Source organism: Conger conger, chromosome 4, assembly GCF_963514075.1.
Source record: "Conger conger chromosome 4, fConCon1.1, whole genome shotgun sequence".
NCBI lineage: Eukaryota > Metazoa > Chordata > Actinopteri > Anguilliformes > Congridae > Conger > Conger conger.
Window position 1 is genome coordinate 21764600 of NC_083763.1, and position 26296 is coordinate 21790895.

Below are 26296 nucleotides of genomic sequence, written 5' to 3' on the forward strand. Positions count from 1 at the left end.
TTTTTGGTCATGGTGTAGCCGTTTTGACCATTTTTTAAATCCAAATATCAGCATAATCCCCTTAAAAAGTAGTCATATTTATTTCAATATGCCAGGAACCAAGTAGAACACTAACCACTAGCCTGATTGGCCCAGTAGAAAGAAATACTTAATATTAAGCCCTGCTGTGTGCGGGAAAATACACAATAAATACACAATCAGACAAAAAGTCATGGTTGGCAAGGCTGTTTATATAATCCTGCAAATATCACAATGAGCACCATTTTTAGAAGCAGAAATTCTAATGTGTGAACCACAAATGTGCAGAACTCCAGTATAGGGCATAGTTAATTATTTCAATTGCCATTTGAATTCATTTTTAAATAAAATGACATTTATAACTAGTATACAGTATACAGGTAATTGGTAAAACACTGAAAACAACAGACATCCACAAGTAACACTGGCTGTGTCAGAGATGTTGTGTCTGAAAGGATTACTCAAGATAGTGGGTTAAAAACGAATTACAGTACTGACTAACCCTTTTAAATATAATACTGAAATGACTGAGAAAAATCATACCTAGTGAGGCCATATCTATTGCACTGCAAAGTATTCTTCTTTCTCAGCATAACAAATGCTGGAATTTACTGCCTCAAAACATTGTGAAACCAGGGCAGTGCAGATGTATAGGGAGAAAAAGGGAAAAAATATAACACAAAATACTGAGCTGCTACATGAGCTGCAAGGACACTCTGAGGCTGGAAGACTGACATGTGGGCGGGTGCATTTCGCTGACGTTGAGTGAGCGTTTATAGATCATGAAGCACTTCCAGGACAGTGGCCACTGACCAGGCCTGGGTTTCGCAGCTGAAGGGGCAATACTGACCATTTTCATTGGTCAGTTCAGGCAGACCCTTCCAGGATGATCTGAAGGTGGGAAAAAAAACAATAGATAAACAGATGGCCACAAAGCACGAGATGTCTTGTGGCCCAGAATCAACTCGGGACAAGTAGGTTAGCTTGTTCCCAAATTTCTCAGGATCACTTTAGCATCCCTGTGTTTGGCCTTCATATGGCACTAGCGTCTATAAACTTTATTTTTCACATTACGCATTTTATACTTACAAGACAATTAGGAGTAGTGACTTAACTTTGTTGCCAGCTTTGTCCTAGGCCTGTTGCTTACCTCTCCAGGTGGACATAATGTCGAGAGAGAACATTCTTCACAAGATAAACGGTTTTCTCATATGTCTCCTTCCCCATTTTCTTGGCAAAGTACATTTTGGCACGCAGGAAGTAGCCAACAGGCCAAAGCCATTCCTAAAAGGCAATCACATTACACCGGTGTTTAATAAATCATGAGTACTAACATCAGCACTTACAATTAAAATGTCACTGTTACCACTTAAATAAAAGCACATACAGGTCCTTGGTGGTAGTTGAAGCCTCTCGCTACATTGTAGTTGTCATTATCCAGAGCATTATCGTAGATGCCACAGTATACCATGTCACTGTAAATTAAAAGAAAAGTGAAAAAAATAAGAGTAAGCCAGTGGTAGACACATGAAAAAGACAAAATGGAAAAGAGAGAAATGGGAGGCGCTAAAGGGGGATTGTGCTCATGTAGCAGGGTTACTTTTTACATTGCTGGCGTGACTCGGATTGGTGGGGGTGGAGTTTCAAATGGAGGGGGAGTCAAACGCGGGTGAGCGTAGCAGGGTTAGCTCGGCCAGTTTGCTTGTGAGCAGGAAAGCGAAGGCTTGTAGCAGGTTACCGCGACAACGCTCCCTGATGACATAACCCTCAAATTCAAAAGAACATTGTTGCTCTTGGCTAGAGATGATTTTATCTAGCCAACTGGTAAAGCATTCGCCCAACAAATATTTGGAGAAGTGAGAGGCCGGAAATCGAATCCCACCTCGGACTCCGGCAAATCTCTCTCTCGTTACACTCACTCTGGATCCAAGGTTTTCATTCCCAGAGGCCCCAGCAGCTTCTTCTCTGCCATCTCCAGGGCTTCCCATGCTCTCTGTACTGTGAACAGCTCTGGTGCCTATAGAAAGCCATACACACAAACCACCTGATGGATATACAAACACGCACAAGGAAGGGCAACGTTCGAAATAGCGGTTTCAGTTCATCTTCCACTTTTGGAAGGGTTATGGCTTTTACTCTGTAAAAACTTATCCGGAAAACTCAGTTAGTCCTGCTCTGTGATTTACCCCCAGAAAGTTGGGCATATAGCAGCACTGCAATTTTATACTAATTGTGCTTTTCAGAATACTTTAGGGGACACGATTAATGTCAACAAATCAAAACTATTGTAAAAGTATTGTAGCCAAGCAACGCACACTGCTTAGCAACATTCGCACAACATAATGTATCTATGTGAATGTGCGTTGTCTATGCTGGATGTAGCTGCGCCTAGTGGTATTTTTAGACAGTGCAAAAGGCGTAAATATTGAACACATCACTGGACGTAGCGATGACCAGCTTAACAGTTATGTTTTTTATGTCCAGCTGGTGCAACCGGCCCCTGGTGCCTAGGAAGTGATACACACAAACCACCTGCTCATGGATATACAAACATGCACAAGGAACGGCAATAGACAAAAGGAAGGATAAAAATGTATTGTGCTGAAAAGGACAGAGGGATAGGAAAAGCCAAATAATGGCCAAAGTCTACACAATTATGTGATGCATATACACTCAGTGACGACTCTACTAGGTAGTAGACCTGTGTACCAGCTCGCGAATGAAAATATCTGATCAGCCAATGCATGAAAGCATTCACACATGGTCAAGAGGTTCTGTTCAAACCAAACATCAGAATGGGGAAGAATTGTGATTTAAGTGACTTTGTGAAATGATTGTTGGTGCCGGCTGGTTTCTCAGAAACTATGGACCTCCTGGGATTTTCACACACAACAGTCTCTTAAGTCTCCAGAGAATGGTGTGAAAAACAAAACACATCCAGTGAGTAGCAGTTCTATGGACAAAAACACTTGAGATGAGAGTTGTCAGAGGAGAATAGCTAGACTGACAGGAAGGCGACAGTCACTCAAATAACCAGGCGTTACAACAGTGGTATACATAAGAGCATCTCTCAACACACAAGAAGTGGAACTTTGAAGTAGATGAGCCACAGCACCAAGAAGTCTTCAAAATAAGTCTAATAAATACCTAATAAAGTGGTCACAGAGTATATACTTTCTGTATGTGCTACAGAATGAGTATTATTTCTATAAGTATGTATGATTCAATCATATAAACCATATTTAAATAATGGAAATAAGTTATAACTTTGAATAAGAGCTGAAACATGCAACGCAGGCTTAAAGTTGCCACTCAAAGTAATGACTAAGTCTATGCCTCAGTAAGAAACTTACCACCACCATGGCTATGGGGAAGTTGGCCCGGAGCTGATAGTCACACCAGGGGCTAGAGGCCCCAAAACTGTCCTTGTAAATCCCCCTTTTGTGCACCAGGTCAGGGCGTTTCTCATTGGGGTCTTTCGGGTCATGTGACACGTAGAACATCTTCTCAAAATTGCTCTGTATCTTTCGGTTCCAATCTTCATAGGACACTGAAAGCTGCTTTCCTGGAGAAGAAAACACAATATATATATATATATATATATATATATATATTGTACAAATGTAGAGATAAACCATCTCAAGGTTTTGTACAGAATATTTATGAAACATATTTTGTGTTTATTGCATGATATTTCTTGAGGTTCTCTGGAACAATTAAATAACTGACAATGAAAGCTATGGAAGAAGTTTGGCCGGACATGCCAAGGATATACTAAGTTTATATCCTTCACAGGGTTTATTAAAGATCCTCAGCACACAGAACCATAAGCACATCCACGGTCAGAAAGGAACCTCAGCGGTATTCAGTTATAGAGTTGCAGTTTTAATTTTATTTGCTAAGGTGCAAACGGAGACAGAAGCTTCCCGAGTGGGCAGATTGAGTCTGAGGCAGGGTCTGAAACGCACCTCCCCTTTGGATGGTGAGGGCCGCGTAGGGGAACAGTCCCTTCTTGTGGAGCTCACACAGCCAACGGACAGTGGACTTACTGAGACCAACAATCTCCACAGCCGAGCCATCCCTGGAGCCAGCACACACAAAGGAGACCTCATACTTGGTTGTATCCTATTCAGCTCAAAGGCACAATGGTTACTCACACTCCCCGATAGCAAAACAACACAAAGGTACACTCATTGCTCATGCTCACTGCCAGGAACAGACCTGGACTCTTTAAAAAATGAGTCAGGCTGGAGTCGCTGATAAATGAAACCATTGCTTTTAATTACAAAAGCAAAAAGTACATGTAGGATAATACTGTTGACGATTTAAACCATGTGCCGATTTAAAACACAAAAGGGGAAATATAATTGCTGGGTGTTACATTACCTAGGTGTGGCTGGAATTCCTTTATTGCGAGCTCTGTCACTTTCTCCCATTTTGTCCATCCATGTACCACAGTTGAAGCGATTGCCACCATATACAAATCCAGTGTCTGGATTTACTTTACTCTCCACATTGAAGCCTGAGAGAAGCACAAAAACCAAAGATGTCACTTACTGGTTTAAAGGGACAACAATATTTTGAGGTCCTGCAGGGCCTCAAAGTTCTTACCACCTGAAAAATTGACACATCCACCAAGGTGCTGCAAGAACCTTTTGCGGTGATAAAACTAAATTTGAGAAGTTCTAAATGTGAGAATACGAAAACATCTGAAGAGAGAATGTAAAATACTTGAGCCATTATGTTTGATGCATATTCCAACACCTGGAAAAAGCAGATCTCATTTCAGTTAAATACAATGAAATGTCAGTTAATACTGGTGTTGGGAGGAGAAATCTTTACTGTCTTTGGAATGAGTGTTATATAACTTCTAAGATATGAATGCATTAGGAATGAAAGATATTCAGAAAATGAAATGTTTATCTTGCACCAATGCACCATTTGTAACCATTCAAAACTGGTTGAGTAGAATGGCTAGATATATTACAGTAGCCCAATTTAAAAACAATGTTAAAGAACAGCCTATAGCCTATCTGCAAACCTGAGAGATTGCATCTATAATGGCTGAATCCTCTACCAAGATTTTGTTTGCATCCCTGGTGCTAATTAGTTATAACTTAAAGAATCGTGGAAAATTCCAGGAAATTCCAATTCAATAAAACAACCCGACAGAACATGGGCCTTGTCAATACATCTCCTAAACTGACTGCACTGTAAATGAAATGACCCCTAAAAGTGATGGATGGGCATACATACATGGCATCTTGCACGAGACGTTGCGTTCCAATCAGAAGATCTCTGCTGTGACGTACGTACGGCTCTGCCACTCACTCACCCTCATCTCTCATGTTGCGGTCAATCTGGGGTCCGGCATTCCGCTCACGGAATTCTATTCCCTGCATGTGCCGCTGCATGGCCTCATGGATGACGTCATAAAGGGGTTGTTCCTGGGAGACGACATCCCAAATGCAGAGAAAATAAATCATTAAAAACCACACTGCTACAACACAGTGCATATACACATACAAGTCAATGCTGAGAAACTACAGTGCCCTCGGGAACAGTTTCTTTGAAGGGCTTACATAAGCACTACAATGCACATTCATAAGCACTACATAAGCATTCATAAGCGCTTATGTCAATAACCACAATAGGCATACGGTGTATTATGTCAACATTGGTGTAGCAAGTGACATTACCATGACATACCAAGAGAAATTACACAATGTATATCATCAATGTTGACATAACACACCACGCCTAATTTGAGGTTATTGACATGAGAACTTATAAATGTTTATATAGTGCCTATGAATGTGCTATGTAGTACTTATGAAAGAGTTATATAGCTGTTATGTAGGACCTTTCAAAGAAAATGTTACCGAGCTGTCATACCACAGTCCCGGCTGGCAGGGGCTTAGAGTCGTCCGTCGGGTACATTCTGGACACGGGGCACTGGAGGATGTCAGTGCCGTTGGGCACCATGTTGCAGTAGTCCTGGATGCACTGCAGCCACCACCACACGGCATCCCTGCAGTTGAACCTGGCGCAGATGCCCTCGCCCAACAGGTTTGGAATCAGACCGTGTCTCAGGGTGCCAGCGAAGGCGAGGATGATGTTCCTGAGGGAACAACACAGAAGACAACATGCTCTTGATTTTTTCAGGAAGAATATCTTATTAAAAACACAGCTAGTAGCATTTTGCCCAGTTCAGGCTGTATTTTGCTGGTATTCTCTTTGTTTGAATATTACGTTACATTATAGGCATTTGACAGACACTCTTATCCAGAGCGACATACAACAAGTGCATACTCAACCAGGGACAAATGCCTCGTAGATTAATCTCACAATGGATTATATCTATAAAACCGTCTTTATACAACACAATGCGAAATAATTATATACAATTATGCAAGTACAACAATAAATAACTAATATAGTCAAACAAAAGCAATAAAAACATCCTAGCGAACACAAGTCGAGTAATATTGAGAAACACAATTGTGAGAACTAAAAGATATTTTTTTTATTAAAGTCAAAGTACAAAAGACAATTTGTAAATGTGTACATATGCACTTGTACGTGTGTATTTATTGTTTGGGCATGTCTTGAAAACAAAATAAGAGCACTGGATGTGGATTACAGTGTTTTGCTATGAGAGAATCTGACCTGGCTTCCAAGTGCCTCCCAGTGACCAACATCAGGCCACGCAGGGCAATAAAGGTGTCCCGGCCCCAGCAGCGGAAGATTCCAGAAGCAAAATGAGGCAAACCTTCAAGAGACAAAGAGAGGCTCCTCAGCACCCACATGTGCATGTGTGTATACACAAAGAATGTTGTGTGAGGAAAAGAGAGATTATAATTGTTGGTAGTTTGCCCCTGACTCTTTTGTGGTCGCAGGTGAAACAGGTTTACGAGAGCCAATAAGTAACTGTTTTAAACATTCCAAAGATTTGCTCAATCTTTGACCTAGCCCTGCCAAACGCACAAATAAAAGAAAGTTGTCAGTGTGTTCGAGGCTCAATGTATGAAGTATGCAGCCATGGCTTTAAAGGCGTAATAAACAATACATCAGGTTTTTTTTGTTCCAAACCACATATTCTGTCTTCACTTAATACATCATGTTAGTCCTATTGTAAAAAGAAACAAAAATCTAATTAAGCAATGCTAGCACATGCACTTGCACTTATGATATCCCAAAAATAGGGCCCCATAACTTTGGTTTGAGTTCATTATTAAATTATTTTCTGATGACTGTATTTTGCTTGTTTTACATGTCATTTTTACTTATAGAGCAGACACTGTTGTGTCCAAGACAAATTTCCTTTGGGACAATAAAGTCTATCTTATCTTTATCTGATCTTAATCACCGGTGTTGGCTTCTCTCGTTCATGTTTTGCCATTGGCACTGAGCCAGTCGTAACACTGTACATATGTGCGCATACACTTTTGTCTGAGATTTGGAACAGGGTGGGGTTGTCCTAATCCTGACCTGCAGCCAGGGACACGCAGAACTGCTCCTGTTTCTTGGTGACCTTACTGAGGTGAAGGGGGACATCGTGCAGGGTGGGGGACAATGGGGGGAGGGCAGGGAAGCGGCCCACCCCACACATCTGCACTGAGCCAAGGGCCAGCAGCTTCACGAAGGTGGAGCCACTCTGCACAAAACTGAACACGCAACAAAGTCATTCATCAGAGAAATACACACAACGACCTTTATCGTCCATAAATCCAGCCTATAGGTTCATGCTCCACTTCACGCTTCAAGGTTTTGACTTCCCGGGGGGGGGGGTTCATAACTATATCATTATTACATTTATAATAGCATTATTACTGCTCCTAGAGACATCTGCATGATTGCCAGAAACTGTACCAATTCAGAGGGAGATTATTCCAGTTTGCAAAGACACAGTAATAAGTGTGCCCTCCAAAACCTGCAGCTGCCATTTCCTTTCCCTTAGAAATCGAGAAGCCGAGCTGCTTCAGTTCAAATGACGATTTGCCACGATTTTATATTTGGAATCATACAATTAACATGCAGTGCACATTCTCAGATTTCATTAAAGTGTACTTTTATACATTTTGGTTTCACCGTGTAGAAATTTTAGAAGTGTATATACTTAGTCCCCCCATTTCAGGGCACCATAATGTTTGGGACACATGGCTGCACAGGTGTAATTACATTACATTACATTAATGGCATTTGGAAGACGCTCTTATCCAGAGTGACGTACAGCAAAGTGCAAAGTGCATACCCATACCAGGGATAAGTGCGCTGAAAGACCCTAGAGGGAAGATTAGTTGCTCAGGTGTTGCTCAGGGGTGTTGTGCACCTTAATTGCTCAGGTGTCTTTAATTGCCTCCTTAATGCAGGCATAAGAGAGCTCTCAGTCTTTCCTTTAGTCTTTGGAAATTATTGTGGCTTATCAACATGAGGACCAAAATTGGAGCAGATGGGCTGTACACTTTTGGAATCAGTTCACTTGTTCCAATCCACCAGGCAAGCTTAGTCAAATGCAGAAATGCAATTTCATCCCAGGTCTGGGGGACACCCAGCCAACTTAAACATCCCTTCTAACACTATGGTGATGTACACATTTACCCACCAGACACCAGGTCACTTTCTATAGTCTATAGCCTGTAAACCTACAGAGTTTGAAATTACCTTTAAGGTTCATCATAACTTAAGTACATGAAGATGTATAATCCCACCATGAGAGAATACCTGGAATACTACAGCCTGGAAAACTACAGGTGAAATATGGAAAACAGCAAGTTAATATTTTACCAACATAAAAAAGGCCATGCCTTTCTTACACTCAGTCATGTAAATAGAAACATCTGGTCCTTATTCACATGATAAACAGCACGATCTACCACCCGCTGTTCTTTAAACATTTCTTAATATGGTCTGTTATTTTATGAAAAAGCTGTTGAAGGTGTGTCATAAAAATTGCAATAGCACCACCACAACCCTGTCCCAGTGTTAACCCTGTTTAGCCTTTCGTGATTTCAGGACAGCTAAATGTGTTTGTTTAAAGATAAGCCAGTGCAATTCTCCATTTATTTTAGAATACAACACAGCAGAGATAACACTGCTCACTGTACAGTAAAGGCCATGCCGACTACCAAAGGCACCACAAACAAGGGTTTACACCACATTATCTGCTGTTTATGTACTATAGTGTTTCCATGTCTAGTGTGTACTCACACAGTTTTTCTAGTGAGAGGTCCCCTCATGTCACGCCTGTATGTGGGCGATATTGCACAAGTATCACACCCCTGCCATCAATCACATGCTAAATGGGGGATCTTCCCTCATGCCTGACAGATGAGCACTACCAGTACCATATCGCCTTCAACTCCTCCCAGCAAGGAAATTCGACCCCAGGTCAGTAGACAGATCGTCATGATGTTATATCGTTCTTAACAACAGGTCACAGCAAGGCAAGAAACTGAAGTCCTCTAACAGGCAGGGAGTCGGTGTTCTACACTGGACCCTAACCCTGAGCCCACTTCCTCTGCTTTACATGCTAATACCTGATAATACTGCTGATTGGTTCCAACATGGGCACCTTAGCTTCTTATAAAACCCAGCTAGTGCAACCAAGTACAACCAAGCTCATTAAAGTTTTATTTTTGGCTGAGTAACTTCAATGATGTGCAGGTCAGGAATTTTGGAGTGTTGATAGGCGTGGTCAGATGTGTAATGGGAAAAGCCTCCTGGTACGTTAACACTGATGAATAATTCTGTCAAGTTTATCAACAGGATAAACATTTACTTGTGTACCCGGTTATGATTAATGTATTTCCAAAGTCATACACACAAATCATACCTTGACATCAGGTTGAAAGTAGCGTCCAGAGCGGTGGTGTACGCCCCAACCATGATGGAATCGAAGTAGCAAGGGATAAGATAGCGTGGGATATGCTTAAGGTAGCCAAACATGGCCTGCAGCCACAGCCCCACCTGAAGGAAGAGAAAGTCTTGTAGTAGCCTCGTCTCTCCTCCACTTTCATGTCAAATGAGGGCCGCTACAATGCGTGGTGAATGTACATTATTAGCTCATTATTATCTTATTTTAAATCCAGCTTTTCTCACCTCTCCCAGAGCACCCCCCCTGGATGCTAATCGATTGCTCACGTAGTCGATCATCCAGTCCCCTTGTCTCAAATTGTCACAGAAGGGGTGCCCCAAATCGTTTTTGGGACGAATATCGGCCATAACCGACATTATACCTGAAACAAAAGACAGTTGATGTTCAAACATGTGATATGTGATCAGACCAGGTTCAAATGCATAATTGTTTTGGATTCAAAAGCTTTTCTACGCTTTACTGAGCTTGTCTGGTGTACTGGAACCGATTAAATACTCTGGTTGGCTCATTTGCACCAGGCAAGATCAATCGAGCACAGAAAAGTATTTTGAATCCAAAGCAATGACATATTTTGACCCAGGTCTCGATGTGGTGCTGTAACTAAGTACATACTCAGAGGGCATTTTTGGTAATCGGTGCTGAGGCATATTAGGAATGCTAATATGCTTCAGCTAGCTAATTTCAGGAAAGCTTGCTAATTTCCCATTCGGTGATCGTGACCTCGTACCTTGAAAGCCACTGTATTTCAGAGGCATCCACGAGGGGATACTGTAACACCCCCCGCCGTCCTCTTGCTCCTCAGCGTCACAGCGGAACAGCAGAATGTTCATGTCAGCCAGGGTCAGCTTGGAGATGATGCTACAAATGAGAAGAGAGTGGCAAGTTCAACGGTGGAACTGGATCGAATGGCTGAACTGAACTGCTGCAAGGGGTTTTTAGCGCATTTGGAACTAGCCCAACTCATTTCAAGGCTGTTGAATTGTTTTTGAAAGAACTCAAAAATTCAACAGCATTGCAGTAATTGAGGCGGTTTTCTTGCACAGCAGAGGGTGAGAGTGCTGTACTCACGCTGTCAGTGGGGTTTTCAGAATAGCTGGGGCCTTGTCATCAGTCAGACTGCCGTGTTTGAACCGAGGACTGAACTGGATGAGGTGGTTTCGAAGCAGGCCCACCATCTCCTGGGATTTGGGGTCCAAGCTCACCCTGGGAGAGGAACAAACAGTCAGAGTGGCTGGCGTGGCCCAAAACAGCATAAGCATGAGGCTGGTATCAGGTTACCAAGTGGATTACACTTATACAGAAGGTGACTCATACAGTATAATCTCCAATACCTCCTGTAACTGAAACCACACTACATAAATAACAGTGGAAGATATAGAATCTTTTACAGAAGTTATTTTTATCCTAAGCTGTTTTTAACTTCCAATTTCTATTTACTTCTATATAAACCCCCCTCCTTCTACTGCAGATAAGATGAATGGGATCGCCTCTTGCCTCTCACTTGAACACCGCATTGTGTGTTCTAGCAGTGTTTTACCAGACTGCCCGTCCGTGTATTCCATCTTACCTGAAGGCAATCACGCTCCCTGGAGTCAGCCGCTCGAACACAATCTCCTGCACAAACTCGCTGCGACCCTTTGATCTCACCTCCGCCTGTTTCACTATCCTGCTGTCTTTCAGCTGTAATAGGTTTGAGAGAGATCCTGTTACCATTGAAATTGGTGTTCATGGGGGCCCCTTTCATATGGGGAATAATGGCTAAATTACAAAAGCAGTATCAGCGTTTTTGTATGATAAAATGCCACTTTAATACAAAAGAAAAGCACAGACATGGTTTCTTTATTAAAATGTAAACTTTTTTTAAAGAAGAAAAAGGTGATGACATGTATTCAGAAACAAAGCACAGTACATTTGAGAGTTAAGAGTTGCATTGACTATTATTAAATGCATGGGAACTCCCATAACTGTGTTGTGTTTTGTCACACCATTAAACTGGCACTACAAAAGTTAGATTGTGAAAACTTGTTGTGTGTGCGCATACAAAGCCCCCTTGTGCCATTTACCTCAACAGTAAAGCCGAAGTCATCCATATGGAGACCTGTAAACTCATAATTGTGACTGTGGTTTCTATGAGAAGGTGGTGTTACACACAGGTTTTATGACAGAAATGTTACCTGGATGTGTTCTCTAATCTCAACCGTGTACTCGGGCATGCCATTAATGCACTTCTCATCTTTCTGGTATGGACCAGCTTTTCTCTCCATTGTCCTGGCCTCTAGAACAACCTCCTCAATTTTACCTGCAGTAACAAGGAAGGAGTTCTTGTTAGAAACACTTGTTCGCATGTGATTCCACAGGAAAGCAAAACAGGTTTGGTAACACACAATATAAATATATTTCACTTGAAAAGATAAATTCTGTTTAGACTGTCTCAAATTCCTTGCCAATTTATATGATGTTAGACATTTGAAATTATTAAAATTACTCATTTCTATTCTCTTTTTACATTTGATAATGCGCTTGTAAGTCTCCCTTGTACAGTGCTACTGAAAAGGCAAAGGGCAGGCTTATGGTCATACGGGTGAGGAGTACCTGGGATAAACATGGGCGGCACGTTGTCTCTGTATTGGTGGCTCTTGGGGTTCTGGAAGGCCGTGCGGGAAACGGTCACCACAGACTGGTGGGTGCTGGGGCAGTGCCTGGTTACCGCGACGATGTCCTCGTCCACCTGATCCACGTAAACCTGCAACACACATGGCAACAGGGTGGTCAAGCACACACATGCACACATACACACACACACAGCACACAATCTCTCAGACGGCCACCTTACCTGGATGAAGCCCTTGGCAGATAGCTCCTGATGCAGCTTGTTGAGGGCACTTTTCCCGGCGATGATGCCACTGTGCAGATTCACCTCTCCTGTGGATGAGGGCTTGGCCTGAGGGTTCCACTTGGGGTAGAAGCGTTCTTCGTTCACCACCGAGATCTGAGTGATGAACAGGACAATCAGGGGTAAAACCAAACAACATATGTTTCTACGATATACACCACCGCCATCTCCAGCATGGAGCTTACGACTAACCTGGGCTTGGGGGGCCTTCAGAAAGAATCCTGACCTGAATGACTCAGATATTTTGCTCAAATAGGCCTCTAGGTCCAAAACTGAGTAATCAATCTCACTTCCTTTCAGAGCACTGCACAGAGTACCAGAATGCACACGAGGCTCATTATAGTTCCTGTCAGTATGAGTGGGGGAGGAATCTTCTTACCTGATGTGGTACAAGTTCATCATAGCCCCGGGTACTGCCAGTGGCACAGGAGGCCATTGAGACTATCGCTGCACTGGGGAGGGCATCGAACGCTGAGCGGGTCTGCAACAAGAATTTTAACTGTGTAAGAGCCCAAGGTTCTGCAACAGTTTAAGCACATGGGGTAGACATGTTGATGTGTACCTCATGTGGAATTCAAACAAACATCGCCTATCTCTAGAGCTGGGCAATATAGCCATCGTGGTATAACATTTTTTTTGTAAGTGCAGTAAGAACTATCTACGGCATGCGGTGTTAGATTTCTTAATTATACCCAATGTGGTAGCACACCTCCTATTTTCTGAGCCAAAGTGAAATGCTTCTGGGGGAAAAAAAATTGCATCGTTTCAATGTTGATATGACAGCAACAGGACCATGCTGTTAAAAACATGACTACCAAGGATAAAGAGCGAAAATGTAAGCTAGGCGTTTTTCTACTAATAGGTAAATGAATCAACATTGAATAGATACAAGTGATGTTTTTTCTCCCCCAGAAGCATTTCACTGAGGTTTGGAGATGTGTTACCTTATCAAGTATGATTAAAGACGAAAAGAAGGAATGAAAGCTACCACCACCTGCATTCCAAAAAACAATTCAATGTCCCGCGATAGCTATATCACACAGCACTACCTATCTTCACTATTTCTACTCTAAGGTATGAACTTATCACTTAATTGCAATAGCACTTCATGTAATTGAACGATTTCTTGTCCTTTCAAAACAGCATAGTAGGTAACAAGTCATTTTAAACGACCCAGGTCACATACCTGAATAGGGCACTCGTTGTCATGGGTGACATCCAGAAACATAGCGTGAGCGATAGAGGGCACTAAAGGTCTGAGACTGGGCTGGACAAATGCTCCGACGGGCTCGCCCCCAAAACGATACACCAGCCTGCCCTCCTCGTGGCTATCCCCAGCGCTCATAGCCTCTGTGTGCGAGACGCAACCTTGGTTACAAATCCCAGTCATGCTTTTTACAAAGACAATATTTAAAACTGTGCTGTACTTAAAGTAACACCATGGTGCAGGAGACACTATAGGACAGGAAACCAGAGAAAATAGAGGCTTCACTGTATTTTCATGCCATTCAGTCACTCTCATTACACCTGGAAACCTTGGGCTGTTATTTCAAATTACTATTATTCGTCCTGTTTCCAGGAAACAAGATTGAGCCAATGTGTTATTCATGTGTCCTACCTCTGATGAGGGAGGTTATACCAAGCCTAGTCACAAAGACATTGTCCAGATCTGCGCTTCCTGTGAACAGCTCAGCCACTATGTACAGCCCAGGCCTTACTGTGCGGGCAACCTCCAGCAAGTACTGTAGCCCAGCAAAAACACAACACAGGGGCCAGACAGCGTGCAGTTAGCCCAGCACAAAAAGCAAAAGAATAGAGCTAAGCAAGAAAGACGGTGAGCGTGGAGGCAGCAGGGAGAAGGGAGGTCAGGTTAATGGTTAGCCATTACCAATAGTTACAGAAGCCATTTGACAAACCAATATAAAGGACAAAAATGAATGAAGGGAGAAGTAATGACAAACAAAAATGCAGAAGGCAAGCCAAGAAGAACCAAATTAAATAGGGTGCAGATTAAAACAAAAGGGTAATACAGAGTGACGATCAATTATAAGCATTGAGTGTTTAGGCATGTAAGGATCAGGAATGGAGAAAGTGAGAGAGAGAATGTTCACCAGAACATTCCAAGAGGAAAGGAAAAAATATAAATAAAAAAAAAGACAAACAAACAAAAGAGGCAAGATTTAGTGTCACGGTATGAGTGAAAACAAAAACATACCAAAAAACTTTGTTCAAGGTGTGGGTTCACAGGAACCTATTAATATAAACCAGCTAAGAAAAGACTCACACACTCAACTGACGCGTCAAAAACAAATAATAGTATTTATTTTACCACGTGAACAGTTAATGGGAATTTCGATCACATCCGTTTGCATGGTGAAATAAATCCAATCTTTAATGGGAGCATCGAGCAAGGGTATGAGTCTTTCCTTTTAAGATCTTGAGATTTAGTATCACACCATGCCTTCTGCTTCACAGCCAAACAGCAGCAGCATGTAGTTACCCAGTACCTCTGATAAGACTGGTTATCCCCAGGCGGTTTACAAAGACATTGTCAATCAGCTCGCTGCCTGTAAAGAGCTCTGCTATCACATAGAGATTGGGTCTGACTGCCCTGGCCGCAGCCAACATCTCCTACAGAGCACAACATAGAACAGATACATGAGAGGTGCTCATCTGACACCATACTGCATCTAACTGCATGCCAATAGAGAACATTACATAATGTAGAGAGCATGTGGCACCTAGCATGTGGGAGTGCAACAGCATACCTCCGCCACGTGGATGGGGGTGGAATGGCAGTTGTCAAGCCGCACTCCGCAGAAGTGCTTGGCTGTCAGCTCTGTGTACTTCTTCATGTGGGCCCACAAGAAAGGGCAGTCCACCGGCTTGTTGCCATAGCGAAGCTTGACGCTGTCGCTCCAGCAAATCAGCTCTCTTCTGAGGTAGACATTGGATCCTGTGATATTGTCCAAGGAATTTCAAAGTAATTTTAGAAACAAGGCTGCAATGAATTGGCAGTCTCACACTTCTGTCTTACCTTTAGTGCCCCCTAATGGTTTAACTGAAAACAAATTAAGAATTACAGAGATTCTCAATATACCCAGGAAGGGTTCTCCTTGGGCCAATCCAGTGTAAATTAATTCATGTGAAGATTCGTGGAAACTTGACACATGCTCAGTGCTCAGAAATTTATCCATCTCGATATATTTCAAACATATCAAACTATCCACATACATTTTTGTGAATATTTTCAGAAGATTTTCATTCTGAAACCTCAAATGAAAATATCAGAAGAGGAAAACAGTACTGAAACGCATGCAAATACATTTACATTTTAGTCATTTGGCAGACGCTTTTAATCCAAAGTGACTTAAAAGTGCATAGGTTCTTCCACAAGTTAAAGCATCACATCCATAACTAGTAAAATACATATGAAATGCTGTTCTAAACAAAAATACAGTCATCGTGGTAGGCAAGTCATTCCACCACTGAGGAACCAGAACTGAAAACAGGTGTGAACGTGCAGCTCGACTGCCAGGTGTTCGTAGTGAGGGAACATAAGGCGACCAGAGCTGGCAGACCTGAGTGGTCTAGCTGGGGAGTAGGCAGTGATTAAGGATTGTATGTAAGGTGGGGCAGTCCCCTTAGCAGCCTAAAATGCCAACACTAGGGCCTTGAAGCGGATGCGTGCGGCAGTAGGAAGGCAGTGGAGGCCAATGGGGAGTGGGGTGACAAGAGCCAACCTGGGCTGACTGGTGATCAGGCGGGCTGCATGATATAATTTAAATCTCCTGAATTTTGTAGTGGAAGAGTGTTCACCTGGCTCAGCGAAGTTCCTCAGGGGGTCATCTCCCATCACCCAGCCGTTGTGGGCCAGGAAATGGCAGGCTTTGTCCGGCTTGTGTATCATCTTCAGGTCCTGGTCCAGGGTCACCTCCTCGAAGGGGAAGGTGAAATAACTGCAGGGAAGGATTTACGTACAGAAGTACACAAAGTCACTGCAGAAAACCTTTGCATATAACCGAGAGTCAGTAAAGAGCACTGAATTGTATGGAGCTATGAATAGAAAGACAACTTCATGAAAGAGAGAAGAACCCCAGCTATTAAGCACAGTGGCAGGCTATCAAAGTGCAATTGCAGAAGAGGAAAAAAGAATGTCCCTGCAAGCAGTTGAAATGCTTCCAATGGGTTATTACAAACAGCACCCCCACCCACACGGTGAAGTGAAGACTGTCGACTGAAACTTTGCTAATTAGTAATAAATCAAATAAGTATTAGCAGCTAGATAATTAGAGTGAGCAGGCACATTAATGTTCCCTCTACAATTATAATTTTCCAGAACAGAATTTCCCATTTGACATATTGAAACATTCTGAACACTTAAACTTGTACAAACATCTGTGTCACAACTAAGAGATAAAAATTGTGTTATTTGAAGTAACATTATACTTCAGGAGTCAGTATGCTGGTTCTAATGAGGTGGTAATTATATTTTTCATGTTAGGCGTTCAAGAGGTATCAGTGGTACACACCGCGTGACGATCGGATTTGTCCGAGTGATGGGGCCCAATTTGGGCCCATGGTCAGCCAGGCGTTCGTAAACAAGGCTCCCAACAATGCAGTTTACAGCCTGAGGGGTAGGCATCAAAAAACCAAGGGACGTTTGTTAAAGGTATGTGCGATGGCATGTCCTACATTTTTAACTCTTGCAAAGTTTTGTTCTCCACTTCTACATGTTATCAGTATTTCAATTTGAGTTGAATGAATTCCAAAAAATATATGCAGACTCAGCAGTTTATGGACCTTTAGAGTTTACACAGACTTTGAACATTTGACATGCAGAAGTTGTGCTGCTGAGAGGTTAAAAACCTATCAATGTGACAATTTCAATATTGAGGATCCACCCATTTGAACCGGTCGAACACACAGCTGTCTGCAAAACAGAAAAAATCAAATTCTGCTCCTTTTCAGTCGAGGAATATTGAGCCAGAAATGAGGGAGGATCTGGAATGTAACACACCTGCTCCTGGTGGCAATGTGTCAGCTTGTAGCACTCTGCATTCAGCTCCTCCAGCCTTTTCCTGAGCCAGCCACAACATTCCTGAATGGCCGAGGGACTATTGCTGTGAATCACAAATACACTCAGTTAGCACTTTATTAGGTATTTACTAGACTTATTTTTCTTTTTGACTTCTACTGCTGTAGCCTATCCAGTTAAAGTTATGATGCATTGTGTGTTCAGAGATGCTCTTCTGCATACCACTGCTGTAATGTGTGGTTATTTGCATTACTGTCACCTTCCTGTCAGCTTTGACCAGTCTGGCCCTTCTCCACTGACCTCTCTCATTAACAAGGCATTTTTGCCCGCAGAACTGCTGCACACTGGACATTTATTATTTTATGGACCATGCTCTGCAAACTCTAGTGACCATATCTGCATGCTTTTATGCATTTAGTTGCTGCCACATGATTAGCTGATTAAATTCGCATTAACAAGCTGGTGTACAGGTCTACCTAATAAAGCGATCACTGAGTGTATAACCATATGTGTACACAAATTTTGTACGACTTCTGACACTAAGATTGTCAAAAAATCTCCAGGCAAAGATTAAAGTTCACACCAATGCAAACCAAAGCACAAACACTGGCAGTGGTTCCCGACTGAGTAACCTGACACTTGTGTGGAGCAACTCCTCACCTTTGAGGAATGAAAGTCTCAAGTGCCGTGTTCATATCCACAGTGCCGCCAAATTGCTTGTACTCGGGGTCCTGGATTATCTTCAGATGTTCTTTTCCCTCTTTCTTAGTTGTCGCTGCCTTGCTGCCTGAGAACACATCAGTGTTACTGTAATGTAAAGTTGAACAGCCTTTTCTGACTTAACTGATTGTTAAGATGTCAGAAAAGGTAACAAAAACAATGCAGAAACCATGTATTAAAAAAATCACAGATTCTTGAAATGAGGTGGAATTGTGCTTTGGTAAAAATACTGAAAAACTTTGCATTCTATCAAAGCTAAATTAATCTAGCACGTGTGCTTCTGTAACACTCACCACTTTCAAGCAGCTTCTTAAATTCCGCAACAATTTTTTCCACATTAACTTGGAAGAACTCCCACAGTTTAATTTTGGGGAAGACATCCTGCCAAATGATTCCGCGGATTGTCTGGAAGAACAAGGCAAATGGCTTATTTTCCCCACTTCCTCCATTACACCGGCAGGTGGTCGCGGCTGTGAAAGGTACCCTGACTCACGTTCAGATGCTGCTCATTCTGAATGATATCAGGTAAGCCGCGGTCCCTGTATTTCCCATCGGCAGCGTTGCAGGTAAGGTGCCATATGGCCCTGTCCAGCACCCAGGCCGGCTTTAGGTGAGGGGAGTTCACCAGGTTGTAACCACACTCAGGGTGCTCTCGAATCCACTTACTGTTAGAAGCTGAAACAGAGGGAGCACAAAGTGTTGAAAATTAATCACTCAGGAAACCGATTACACGCATTGCATTCTGTGGTCAGCCGTACAGGTTCAACAGCATATAATATGGTACTTAATTAATAAATAAATAACACCGAAAAAAAAATAAATAAATAGAAATAAAAAAAACTATATCAAAGAACATTAATGAGGCAGTGGTTGTGCTAGCCTACGTGAATGCTGCATCTTTGGAATGCAGGACATTTCAAAATTTTACACCAATTCACTAGCATTCTGATAAAAAATAAATATTTTGCCATTTCACAATAAGAACACAATAAATGTACCGTATGTCATTCATTTTTTTCCATTTCTTTTTGACAGTTTTAACAGGAGTGGGAGGAAACAGCAGGATATAGTGGGATGAAACAAACAACAAATAATGTTTTGACATTCTGTTCAAAACTAATGTTTTGCAACACAGGCTAATAATATTTTTTGTTTTACTTCACTCATATTGAGCAAACGAGCAGTTACAGTAGAGTGTGCCGTCTTGTGTTTCATTTCATTCAACTTAAGTGCTTTCTGTTTCAATCTCGCAATGCTACCAATAGCTGTGTAAAAACAATGATCAATAAACCACACTATGTCACACACAAAGACAATTGGCTCAAAACAAACATGAGTAATTATTTTTGGCTCAAGTCTTCAACATGCATTTCCCGTTTTGTGATCTGAAAAAAGACCATTTTATAGAACGCAGCTTGATGTACATGGTACATGCACATTTGGATGCACCTTTGCACGTGTCTGTGGCAGACAATGCTTTTACCATTGTTCTGGAATAATGAAAACCTTCCATTGTACTGCGTGTAAGTTTGGGTCTTGTCATAGCAACATCCAGCATCTCTGCAGAAATCTGAGGCGCAGCCAAATGTGAGTAACAAAAATGCCTCAATAGAACATACTGAGATGCAGGACCCCATATGGGTGGAGATTATGTAACATATGCAATCTTGCAACATTTTGAAACTTAGCAATAATAAATAATAATACATAATACAGTAAATTTTATCCAACAGCAACACCTTCAGTAGTTTTTGGTCACAATACATCATTTAGATTTAAAATAAAATAATTAAATGACATTGTGGTCAATGACCCCTGTGGTTGACACAATACAGCTTTCATGAAAAGATTTTTCACAAGCCATAATCATCAGTACATTCAATTCTGGGGAGGTTTTGCTTCTGGACTTCAGCCTCCACCTCACGTGGACTGTAAATACATAATACAAAATAAAGCTACTGTATCTACACTTCCAATTTTAGATCTGGAGTACCGTTCTCCTTTAAGCTGCAGAGGGGATAGTGTTTCACTGACCTTTTCAACACTGGGGACAAGCCAGAGAGAATGCTTTCATACTCCTGGAATGTGAAATATCAAAGTGCAATGGCATTATGTTGTACACTATGCTCCAGGAGCCCATGATTATAAATGTCATGATTGGTGAAAAGACCGAATCCAATGAAAAGATGTGTGAGCATGGGGATGAGGGGGCAGTAGAAATGGCTCTGAACAGCTGCTACAACAGTTACCCTTCATACTGAACACCAGACACACTGTATCAATCAGAAGCATAATTCTAGCGTAACTCCATTAACTTCTCTTGAAATAGGGGTTATGGTTTCATAAAGAGTGTCTTTTTCACTATAAGGAACAGGTGGGAAGATTTTATAGATTTTTAAATTGCAATGTTTGAAGAGTTTATATTGCTTACATAATAACATTTGCACGATACAGGAGATCTTATGAAATGGTTGTATGGAATGCAAAAATTGACTTAACGTGTGCTAGATTCAATACAATGTGACTGCCTGTATTGATTAGCTCATTTCGATGGACACATTGAAAAATCTAGTTTTACATGCTAAGATACAGGAGAGCTCAGTTTGTCTAATAGTGGAAATTTCTACATGGCTATTTTTAGGACAACATTCACCAGTAAAGCTTTCAGCTGCAACCCCTGAACAATGTTCATGCTTCACAATTTTAGTTTCACAAACAAGGAAAAGAGAGGGAAGGTATTCAAAGATTGCTGTATGCCAAAATAGACTATGTGCAAGTAGCACAGATGTACAATTGTTACAAGGGCCAACAGGTTTCAATGCAATTCAAATAATTAATATAGCCTTTCTGTTAAAAATAATGATCTTTGAACTGGTCAAATATATCAATAAAGACTAACTAAACTAAATTACAATTTAGTCTAAATTTCATGATAACATTCATGTTAGGAAACCACAGCAAAGTCAAGTAAAAATATTATATAATTAAGGGCGAATAATACGGAATATTAGGTGTTACCATTAGAACAAAAAAGCAAACAAGAAGCAGCTGTGTAGACATCAGCTTAAGAAGGAAAAATGTAACATTTGATTTGTAAACCAAAATATTTCCACTTATTTTTAGACAGAGAACAGGAGTCCTAGAGAGTTGTTGAGTCTCTGCATAGCTTCACTTTTGCTCAGTTTGGCTGATAAAAATAAATAATGAATAAAACTGGTTTAGATGACTGTGATTAATCTATTTTTCACATTTTCACTTTTGACAGCATCAGCAGCACATCAAATGCATTGCCTCTGGTGCATTTATGCTGTGTCATCATATCAGCCTATCAAAAGACCAGAAGTGTGCAAGTTCATATCCTTCAAGTTAATATTAATATTTCCAAATATGACACTTGAAAGACATTTAAGGAATTCCTATGTTCATTCTCCTGTTACTGCCCGATCACTCACACACCTTAATGTGGATCCAATAATTGCATGTCAATTAAATGTCAGAAAGAGCATATTTACTTAGCCAAACTCACTACTGCAATGTTAAAAATTCATACGACTATGTTTATACACATATTATTTTCATGTTAAGGATTATAATCAAAAATAATTACTGGTAACTGTCAACTTTAAGTAATCCTTGAAACGAGAGCAGATAAGTAATCAGACCCACCTTATAATGTGGTGTAATAACATAGCGGATACATTGTGCATGGTAATACATTTGCACTCAGGTGCCTGTAACCAGAATGACCCACATTTTGACCAGTATTTAAACCGTGCTCATGTGACATCAACAAGAGAACTTACAATGAGATTAATGTAATGGTGTAAACAGGATCCGATAATCACCCTACCAAAGGACTGAAATATAAAGCATTCTTCTACATGCCAAACCACCAAACTTAAGCATCAGTGGGACAGCTGAGGTAGAACTGCAACACAAAAACTCGAGACGATGATGCAAATGCTGGACTGTTGTTCCAAGGCTTTTACATCGAAAGGGAAAACGGTTGGGGTCTTTTTTTCCCCAGAGCACTTGGAAGCATGCACGGACAAACCTGTGTGATTGTAAACCACATCAGTGATGCAGGCCACATTCCACTCTTTCCTGAGCTTTTCCACCAGCTTGCCAACATCTTTCCAGCTCGCCTTTTTCCCGGGGGAAGAGAACTCCGGATTCAGCTCCAACTGATCCGCCAAAGAGTAGCATGAACGTGACTTGCCTAGCGTCTGCAGGGGCGTGAAGTGAATCATGTTATACCCTGAAAACAACAACAATAAATCACCTTTCAGAGAGGAACATTTGATACAGCAGCAAGGATCTACAAGCGTCTTTCATTCGCATAAACGTCACAATATTTACCACACGTTACATTGCTTTAAAAAAATATTTAATAATTTGGTCTTCCCTTACTTTTTGTATCTTAGCTTATTTAGTCTTTAAGTGCAATTCATACAGTACATGGATTTAGCTAATGATTAATCTAGTCCTGCTTCTAATCAGGCACAAATCAGTACTGTCTGCATGAATGTTGCCTTTTTTGAGGTCAAATGCAAACGCAAACACTAGCTGAGTGATTCACCAAATAATATTCACCCAGTGACAGTCACATATGCAAAAACTAAGATATACCAGTAATAAACTAAAGAATATTAAAAAAGAACAGATAAAATGAAACCATTATATCACATGTTTTTGGTGCTCTGTCTCACAAAAGGGGAACCTTTTGTGAGCCTTACTGTAAACAAACACAACAAAACAGAAAACCTTCCTTATATGCATTTTTGGGTCTTTCAAAGCTAAATTTTAGCTGGAAGCTGAAACATTGTTGAGCCTTATCCAGTCTTACCAGACTCCTTTGCCACTCGGAGCCTGTCCAGCCATTCGCTCAAAGGACCAAGACACTTTGTCAAATAGGTCTGAATGCTGATGCAGTCCAAAGGGAGAACATGATTATCTGCACCCACACGCAGAATTGGATCCACTACAATGTAGCCACCGCCAGTCTTCTCTTCATTTCTGTGAATGGTGACAATGGATGTATAATGCTGGTGACAAGCTGTGGTTCCATACAAATTACTTTTATTTCAAGTAGAGTAGAGAATTAATAATGGAATAGTTAGCTTACCCACAGCCAAAATAATACTGATATGACCCTGCAATCTTCAGTTCGAGTTTACAGAACTTGTCGGAGTCATCCTCTTTCCCAGTGGGATTCGCCCATTCTAAAGCACGAAACTTGTGGCGGTCAAACTTCTCTCCTTCTGCTGGGTAGTTGATGTGAACATGCACATTTTTCCCCTGCAGAGTGGGGCCCAGCCGGAATTGGAGCTCATAGCCTAATGGAAAATTGCAAAGTAATAATACCTTCAAGACAGTGGAGGCATGTTTATGGGCAGAATACTATCAAATATCTTGGATTCCATTCTGTCTGCATTCAAAACATACTGCCAAGTTTTGTACATTTTTTTGTCATGTTTTTACTTCAGGATAAAAGGGCAATACTAGTAAATGTAGAAACACAGCTATTTTCAGTTGAAGCCTCAAAAACCCCTGAGCATGTAGCACATTTCAAAATAAAAATACCATCTTTTTATGTAATGTCTAATTTCCCTAATAAAACATACACTCAAAAATATATATCTGCTTAATTTACGTTAAGGCACATAAAAGTACATGATGAATGTAACAAAATCCGGAACTTATGCAATAAAATGCAAACTCTCAACATTGCAACCACGATTTTGAGTACAGTAGACTGTTGAGATATGTATTACACCACTAAGGGTACATGCTACAGACTACTGTGCAGGATTGCATGTGTTTTTGTTTTGTAATGACTTCATCTTGTTAACTGTTGCCCACTGAAAATGTTGGCACAAATTTGTTATTATAACATATCCCAGAAAAGACTACTTAACTTTTAAACACTAATTCAACAAAACATATCTCTACTGCAGTTAAGCCACACGAAAACCTTTTGCAGCGCTATAAATAACCACATAGCGTAGCTACTTTCCACACATGATATTTGCCCCGTCCAAGAAATGTCAGAAGTACGACAAGGCTCTTACATGTTGGAAATAATTCCGTTTCCAATTGGTTTCTGTCATTACTGTTGACCTACAGTGGAGGTGCTAATCGAACCCAATGTAAAAAGCATAATTGCAATTATACGCAGTCGCGGACACAAAAACGGCGAAGCGACAGAAATCAAACATCCCGCTGTAAATCGTGGGCTTTCCTCCAAAATAACTTCGTCGCAAACTGACATACAAGAAAACACCAGCCAAGGTTGTGGCCTATCATACAAGACACGAAACTATAATGTTGAGAAATTACTGTCGCCTACCTTGCTCCAGTCGAAACAGAGTCCGCTCGAGTTTCTCCATGTCATTGAGTAGCATGACTCTTGTCTGTTTGCTGTGGACCATTTTTGCTGCCGGTATTTAAGGTGCCCTTTACATGCAGGAAACGATGCTTCAGGATTCCCGAGGATCACCTTCAATGGGGGAGGGATATAGACTACATTACCACCAACAATATAGAATGCTACCACAACGACTTGGGGTCTCGGCTACATACCCTGTTACAAGAAGTTAACGGGTTAGAAATGCTGGAAGCCATTCTAGCATTTGACAAAGCCATGGGTTATTTAAATCTAGATCTTCTCACTACGACGAGGTATACGACAATGGCGTGGACAGAGCGGATTGTTCAAAAGCGCTTTCATTGTAAAAAAAAAAAACAAAGAAAAAAAAAACACTCGAGTACAACTGTACTAACAGCAACTAAATAGCTAATGTTATTTTACTAATTCGATACAAAATTGCGATGAGACGGTATATCGTTTGTAATTACATTAACAAGAGCAGAATAGTATTTGCAAGCGTGCAATAGCGTCCTGGTTTGGAAACTTTGACAGTTTGTATTGCGAATTCGGCATCTCTTCGATCACGTTCATTAAAAGGAAACCATAAATACATGTACTTTCGTGACATAAATATTTCCTATCTTAAGCAATTGTCACGTATGTCATACGAACGTAACGATCCTACAAGGATCCTGGCAAGGATGCAGGAAAAACTGCAGGAAATTGGATTATATCAACATAGCTATGTTTCTGTGATTTAAAAAATCATACGCACTTCGAGTAAAAAATCTTAATCCAGATTATCATGGACAGACATCTTCGACAGCTACATCTACTGCTACTAACCGACCGTTGCGGATAAAACAAGCAGCCAAAATTAACTATCTCATAAGGTCAGGAATCTTGAAGAAGGTCAGGCTATTTTAATATTCAGTTTCGACGGAGCTACATGTTAAATGTAATACACCGTCTCTCCAAGGAACTCCTTAACTCAACCGTGCGCAGTTGTGCAATGTAGCCTATTGCTAGTTTTGACATAAGACTCGAATTGCACTTTGGATATATTATTTTATGCAAGCTGCTGAAAATTACCTACACATTATATCGCCAATGCACCAAAAAGTTTTAGTAGAATGTTTAATTTATCGCATCACCTTATTTGTCCCTGCTCACGCAGGAAATAGAGCCAACTGTTTCAGTTACATTTTTCAGTGGGTGGACTTTGGGCGTGTCCTAACACAACCTTTACCCGAAGTTGGCTACCGTAATATTGGGAATAGGCGGGGTTAGAAATGCTGGAAGACATTTGCGATAATAGGGCAGTGGAGACTCAGACTAGACATTTTATCTGGGGACAATTTGGGGTAGGGGGTAATTTCC

At 41.1% G+C, this 26296-nt stretch overlaps 1 protein-coding gene across 3 annotated transcripts; it reads right to left on the reverse strand.

Annotated features, from left to right (window-relative positions):
- Positions 1–209: 209 nt before the first annotated feature.
- LOC133126160 (glycogen debranching enzyme-like) lies at positions 210–26127 on the reverse strand. 3 transcript variants are annotated; one of them, XM_061238061.1, is made up of 34 exons: positions 26071–26127; positions 24896–25045; positions 23672–23882; positions 23393–23562; positions 22601–22804; positions 19040–19221; positions 18840–18951; positions 18487–18613; positions 17809–17911; positions 17321–17418; positions 16608–16747; positions 15557–15744; positions 15296–15419; positions 13975–14138; positions 13168–13269; positions 12729–12884; positions 12488–12638; positions 12070–12194; positions 11463–11575; positions 10964–11098; positions 10623–10753; positions 10120–10256; positions 9854–9987; positions 7510–7685; positions 6688–6790; positions 5914–6139; positions 5354–5465; positions 4405–4540; positions 3987–4099; positions 3372–3583; positions 1938–2035; positions 1406–1493; positions 1169–1302; positions 210–909 (listed from the first exon to the last, which is right to left on the reverse strand). In XM_061238061.1, the coding sequence occupies exons 2-34, from the start codon at positions 24975–24977 to the stop codon at positions 792–794; spliced, it is 4605 nt and encodes a 1534-aa protein (XP_061094045.1). In that variant the 5' UTR covers positions 24978–25045; positions 26071–26127; the 3' UTR covers positions 210–791. The 3 variants fall into 3 exon arrangements, with proteins under 3 accessions (XP_061094045.1, XP_061094044.1, XP_061094042.1); XM_061238060.1 differs by lacking the exons at positions 15296–15419; positions 26071–26127 and adding exons at positions 14407–14530; positions 25692–25847; XM_061238058.1 differs by lacking the exon at positions 26071–26127 and adding an exon at positions 25692–25847.
- Between the last annotated feature and the right edge of the window lie 169 nt (positions 26128–26296).

Coding starts and splice junctions, on each gene's coding strand:
- LOC133126160 (XM_061238061.1), bottom strand. CDS start 24,977: ATGGTCCACAGCAAACAGACAAGAGTCATGCTACTCAATGACATGGAG. Junction 12,639..12,728: donor CTGCCAAGGGCTTCATCCAG/GTAAGGTGGCCG, acceptor TGTGTGTTGCAG/GTTTACGTGGATCAGGTGGA. Junction 12,195..12,487: donor GCCGCCCATGTTTATCCCAG/GTACTCCTCACC, acceptor TTGTTACTGCAG/GTAAAATTGAGGAGGTTGTT.